This window comes from Punica granatum, chromosome 8 (assembly GCF_007655135.1).
Source record: "Punica granatum isolate Tunisia-2019 chromosome 8, ASM765513v2, whole genome shotgun sequence".
In the NCBI taxonomy this organism is placed as follows: Eukaryota; Viridiplantae; Streptophyta; class Magnoliopsida; order Myrtales; family Lythraceae; genus Punica; species Punica granatum.
In genome coordinates, this window is record NC_045134.1 from 9,565,242 (window position 1) to 9,571,410 (window position 6,169).

At 36.3% G+C, this 6,169-nt stretch overlaps 2 protein-coding genes across 2 annotated transcripts; both read left to right on the plus strand.

Moving 5' to 3' along the window:
- The first annotated feature begins 62 nt into the window (after window positions 1-62).
- On the plus strand, window positions 63-629 carry LOC116189108 (self-incompatibility protein S1-like). The gene has a single exon (XM_031518640.1). It carries the CDS (start codon window positions 117-119, stop codon window positions 537-539), a length of 423 nt encoding a protein of 140 aa, XP_031374500.1. The 5' UTR covers window positions 63-116; the 3' UTR covers window positions 540-629.
- Window positions 630-2,314: 1,685 nt separating this feature from the next.
- LOC116188702 (S-protein homolog 2-like) lies at window positions 2,315-4,225 on the plus strand. Its single transcript, XM_031518187.1, has 2 exons — window positions 2,315-2,397; window positions 3,934-4,225. Exons 1-2 carry the CDS (start codon window positions 2,315-2,317, stop codon window positions 4,223-4,225), a joined length of 375 nt encoding a protein of 124 aa, XP_031374047.1.
- Window positions 4,226-6,169: the final 1,944 nt, after the last annotated feature.

Consider the following 6,169-nt stretch of genomic DNA (forward strand, 5'->3'; position numbering starts at 1 on the left):
TTATTCCGTTCTTTAAAAGGAAAGATGCAAGCCCTGTGTGTATATATAAGCAGATGGCCAGGACTTGAAATTTATCTCCAACAAAGAGTGGGACTGAGCCCAAACAGTCAATCAATATGACCATGTTTGAGAAATATGCTTCCTCATTCATCCTCGTCTCCTTGTTTCTGCTGTGGAACCAAGGAACTGTCTGCGTCAAGGCCGATTCGGTCACCGTCAGAATAGAGCCTGACTATCCCGGCAGCTCGAGCTTCGGTATCCACTGCGAATCAGCGGACGATGACCTTGGGGGCCACACTATCGCGCAAGGGAGCTTTTACAGCTTCGACTTCAGCCCCAACGTATGGGGTACGACGCTGTTCCACTGCGCATTGGACTGGCAGGGCAGAGGCGTCTCGTTCGCGATTTACGACGAGAAGAGGGACCTCATCAGCAGGTGCGACAAACTCTGCTTGTGGAAGGTCAGGCCGGACGGCGTTGTGGGGTTCCCAGAGAATCACAAGGAGAGTTCCGATTTGTTCTTCCCTTGGACGAGATAAATGGAAGACCCAATTATCATTTTAATGAAATAAAGATAGCATGTGTGTAAGGAAACTTTTACTTCGAGATTTATATAAATAAATTAGCTATTCTCCATGTGCCGAGTTGGGTTCCTATGGGTTAATTTACGACCCTTCATTTCATCCCTCCTCTTAACTTTATGTTAAAATTTTAATATAAAAAGTTAACAAAGAAAAGAAAAAATCAATGGATGAAGAATGAGAAAAATCAAAATTTCAAATCAAATTTAAACCCACCTGTAGAATTATTTTCACTAATAAAACCCAAATTTCACTTCAACACTCTCCTTTTACCGACCAGTGCCCGCTCTCCTATTAGCTGTTGGCTTCATCGAAGGAGAAGACTCAAGTACCAAACTAGGAGAGGAAGCCAAAGTATATATATATATATATATATATATTGGGAGCAGAGGATAAAATTGAAGCAGTAGCGAAATGGAGGAATCCAACCTTACTACTTCGCCTCTCGTTGGATTCCTGTTCATCATCTTCTTCTTCTTTGTTATGATGAATGGAAGACCAAATTATCATTACTATAGGAATAATGAAGATAGTATGCGTGTTGGAGACTGTACCCCGAGATGAGTATAAATAAATTATTGCTAGATCGTACGATATAACACATCTAAGCTTTCTGTGATATTCCATTGCGTGCATTAGTGTATAATATTTATTTACGTAATAGCGAGGTTCTAAAAATTTACCTTTTTTGTCAATCGCGCCCAATAAATTTCACTTTAAATTTCTCATTTCTTATAACGTTTGCTCCTATAAATTTGGCCTGAATCATAACTAGGCACCAATTGTTGATGACGTAGACACTAACAACATCTAATCTTTTTCCAGCTGTATTTAAATGTCTACGTGAAATTCACAAAATCAAAACATTTTTTAAATGTAAAATATAAAAAAGAGACTAGAATGCATCCTTTCTTAGGCTGGGTGGTTGCTGGCGGGGCAACCTTTCTAAGGGTTGGTTTGGGAGTGCTATTGTTGAAATAGAAGTGTTGAAAGAGAATTATTAAAAAATAATTACTGATTCCTAAAAACTATTATTTTCTAAATCTACTGAAACATGATTTAAAATGGCTGATAAGTATAACAAAATTCATACTTTTATGTAAAGAATTTATCTATACCAAAAAAAGCAGATAAGATACGGACAACAAATTATACAAACAATATATATGCATATAATAATCTATGTTCGTTCAAAGTGCATCACAAAATCGAGTGCCTTAAGTGTTTTTGTGAGAATATGTATGAATTTTCTTCGTATGAATCTTATATCGTTAGACTCCAATACTACACCCCATGCTTTCTAGCTAAGAGCGAATTACAAAATAAAATATCCATCATCTTCTTTATCAAACATTTAGAGTTAAAAACAGTTGAACGTAGGAAAGCTTTGCCTCCGACCTTTCAAAAGTTGCAAGTTACTTCCCGACCTTCAAGGACTTCACTTTATCTCCAACAAATTAAAGAGTCAGACTGAGCCCAAGCAGTCAATCATTATGAGCATGTTTGAGAAATATGCTTCCTCGATCATCCTCGTATGCTTGTTGATGATGAGGAATGAGGGAACCCTCCGCATCGTGGCCGATGCAGCAGAGGTTACTGTCACAATAGTCCATGGCTATCCTGGCAGCTAGAGTTTCGGTCATTGCAAATCGAGGGACGATGACCTTGTGGGCCACATTATTGCACGGGGGAGCTTCCACGGCTTCAGGTTCAGCCCCAACATATGGGGGACGATGCTGTTCCCCTGCGCAGTGGACTGGCAGGGCAAAGGGGTCTCGTTCGAGATTTACAGCGAGAAGAGGGATCTCATCAGCAGGTGCGACGAGATCATATGGCGTAACACATCAGCTATTCTCCATTTAGAGTTGGCTTCCTATGGGTTAACTCACCACATTTCTTTTCATCCCCCCTTTGACTTGATTGTAAAATTAAAATATAAAAAGTCAACAAAAAAAGAAAAGTCAAAGGACAAAGAAAGAAGAAGATGAACACAAGTAGCAGGGTAAATCAATTTTTCAAGTTAAAGGAAAATTAAATTGAAACCAACTTGTGGAATTATTTAGGCTAACAAAAACCAGATTTCACTCCAACACTCTTCTATTAGTGAAAATCTTATATGAAATGGTCTTATTAGCTATTGGCTTCATTGAAAGATAAGACCAAACCAAATTAGAAGGAAACCGAAGTGTATATATATATATATATATATATACACACACTAATTGGGAGCTGAGCACAAAATAAATGTAGCAGTGAAATGGAGGAATCCAACTTTACCACTTCGCCTTCCCCTTGGATTCCAGTTCTTATTCTTTGTTCTTTGATTTTATTTATTTCGTATTTTACTTTTTCAATGTTTTTGGCTTCTCTTATTTTTTTAAATTTTATTTCTAAGAAATCTTGAGTCATTTTGGGTTATAAACGAGGCATAAGATCTAATACAATGAAAGAGAAATCCTAAATAACTAATACATGGGAATAGGTAATTTCACTAAGTATTGAATCTGTAATCTCTAAATCAACATGAATTGTATTTTAATAGCTAGTTAAATTTTTTTATTGATTTCATTTCAACTCTATATTGCTTAGGTTTTTTTTGTGCATAAAATAAAAATTGGTGATGTGTCATTTATATTGCACCCACAAGAATCTATCTCATACGTCGCGGAATAAATAATAGAAGGGCAAAAATAGAAAAGTATTGAAAAATATAGAATGAGAATAGAAAAAAAAAGAAAACAGAAAAGTTGACAAAGATACAAACTAATTACTGTATATTTTCTTGTAAGATATCATATTAATGAGATCCTGGAGTATAATTAAAAGAGAGAGAACTTAGAACATAATTGGTGAAGTAAAATAGGAAAAAGAGATTGGTTGGAAGAGTGAAAAATCAGGAGATTAGTTCACAGATTTATATAAATCTTGAAGATTAAATGAGGATATTTTGCTCACCCTTTAATATATTGTCAACTAAATATGAAATAAAAAGTATCCTATCCTAATATCCTTATCAAATCCCAAACCTAAAAAAATCCCAATTAAAATTTGGGATATATACTAAACATGGTCATTTTTTCGGTTACAACTAAACCTGATCTTTGTATGTACGTAAAATTTATTTATATATTCCTTATTTCTCTGAGATTGTAACCATTTAGAAAGGAAACAAGGCTGATATGAGTCACTTACTTTAAGAAGAAATGCATGTTATCATATGTAAGGAGTGGGACTGAGCCCAAATACTTCATCAATATGAGAATATTTCAAAAATATCCTCACTCCATCATCCTCGCATCCTTGTTGATGCGGCATAAGTAACCATAAAAATAGTCCCTGACTATCCCGATAGCTCGAGCTTTGTTATCCACTGTGAATCAAGAGATGATGACCTCGGGGGCCACATTGTCGTGCAGGGGAGCTTGTACAGCTTCAAGTTCAGCCCCAGTGGATGGGGGACGACACTGTTTCATTGCGCTGTGGAACGGGAGGGAAAAGGGCTCTCCTTCGAGATGTACAACGAGAATAGGGATCTCATCGGCAGGTGCGAAAAAATATGCCTGTGGAAGGTCAGGCCAGACGGTGTTGCAGGTTTCGCGGAGCATTGGGACAACCCCGATTTATACTTCCCTTGGACAAGATGAATGGAAGTCGACCCAATTAGCATTGCTATGAAATGAAGATAGTGTGTGAAGGTAGACTTGAATATAAATAAATTATTGCTAGATCCTATGATATAACACATCTAAGCTTTCTACTATATTCCATTGCGTGCATTAGTTCATAATATTTGTTTACGTAATACAAAGAAAATTCTAAAATTTTTATTTTGGAATTTTTTATTCTTGTATATCTACCTACCTATCTATCTATCTATCTATCTATCTATCTATCTATCTATCTATCTATAAATTATAAAACAAAACTCTTGTATAATTGAACACATTTCAAGATATTATATTTTCATCATTTATTTTTTAATTTTGATTTTCTCATTGAATAGTGCATGTCCATTGCAAGGGGAGGAAGCCAACTGTCCTGTTACCCGAAAAGCCATTTGCAACCTTTTCTTCTTTTCATTTTATTTTTTCCCCCTCATTTTAACCCTTTTATTTTCACAAAAGCAAATGAAAACAGATGACTATGGACAAATTGTGTATTGAATGCCAAGTTTACGTAATTAATTCAATTATGAACCGGGATTAATAGGCCAACAATCTCCTAGCCTAAATGGACGAAAGAGCATGTTTGTGTACGGTGCTAATTCAACTAAAAATGTGTAGGTCTGTTTTAGATTGTTCTGCATGGTGACAGTGTGGTTTTTACAGATTATGCCAAGAATATATTTTTCACTTGAAAATCGAAAACCTATCACTTTTTGCCTATTTGCTCGTGTTTGATCATGCCGAGTGCATAGTTAGTCGGACTATGTATTTCATGACAGAAGAACCCGTTCTAAAATTATCAACGTGGTTACCGGTAATTTATCAATTTATGCATTTTGCTTAAAGCCGGGTAATTTATTCAGCCAAGTCATACGTCCCTTTCACCGTATGTGAAATTCTTTTAATGATTATAGTCTTATGCTTTGGATACTACGGATTTATGAAGCGATTCGCAACACGAAGACTAAGACGGGTCCCCAAAAGTCAAGAATGACTGGTCAATGATGGCCGATACACTCTTGGACCCTCGTGGGCCCGAGATAGTCACCGATATCCAAATCCAAGCACATCGATTTAAAACTAATGCGTTTAACACATAATTTATCACTCGATCAATGTTAAACAAAAAATACGGTTGTATGCAATTATATATCAGTCACGATTGTAACACATATTTTATAAAGCCGGCGCCGCCATGATCACGAGAAATGCATGCAAGCATGTAAACATACACAAACATAATATTGACGGAATCGATAAAACGATGCCAATTCATGGAAACAGAGAAACATAAACACACATAGCCATGCTACATACGCATAATAAGCAAAACAAAAACATATCAAAAGAACACGCATATTGTCAGTCGGGACTCAAATAGGACGGGCTAGAAGTCCTTATTATTTTATTCCTTTAAAAATTACCCAAGGACCGAATTGAAATAACTTCAAAAGAACTGGGGCTGATTTAAAAATTTGGCTAAAATACCAGGGACTGATTTGAAATAGCTCAAAAGGTCAGGGATCAATCTGAAAATGTCAAATTAGACCAGGGATCAATCCAGATTCATCAATAAAGTCAGCGGCTAAGCTGAAAATACTGAAAATGACCCATGACTTGATTAAAACGGATATGAGAGTTTAGGGCTGATCTGAAAAAGTGAAAAATGTTGCAGGGACTGAACTGAAACAGATTGAGAAGTTTCTTAGACTAATCTGAATCCTCTAAAGAGTTCAGTGACTAAGCGGAAAATACTGAAAAATGGCCCAGGACTTGATTGAAACGGATCTGAAGGTGTAGGGCTGATCTGAAAAAGTAAAAAATGTTGCAGGGGTTGAACTGAAACAGATTGAAAAGTTCACAAAACTGAATTTGGAATAATCCCGCTCATTCACACGGTCCACGGACATTCATTTCACGTTA

Bases quoted from the DNA above. Each gene is read 5' to 3' on its own strand.
- LOC116189108 (XM_031518640.1), top strand. From the start codon at position 117: ATGACCATGTTTGAGAAATATGCTTCCTCATTCATCCTCGTCTCCTTG.
- LOC116188702 (XM_031518187.1), top strand. From the start codon at position 2,315: ATGCTGTTCCCCTGCGCAGTGGACTGGCAGGGCAAAGGGGTCTCGTTC. The intron at 2,398-3,933 runs GTGCGACGAGAT...CTATCCCGATAG, and splicing joins AAGAGGGATCTCATCAGCAG to CTCGAGCTTTGTTATCCACT.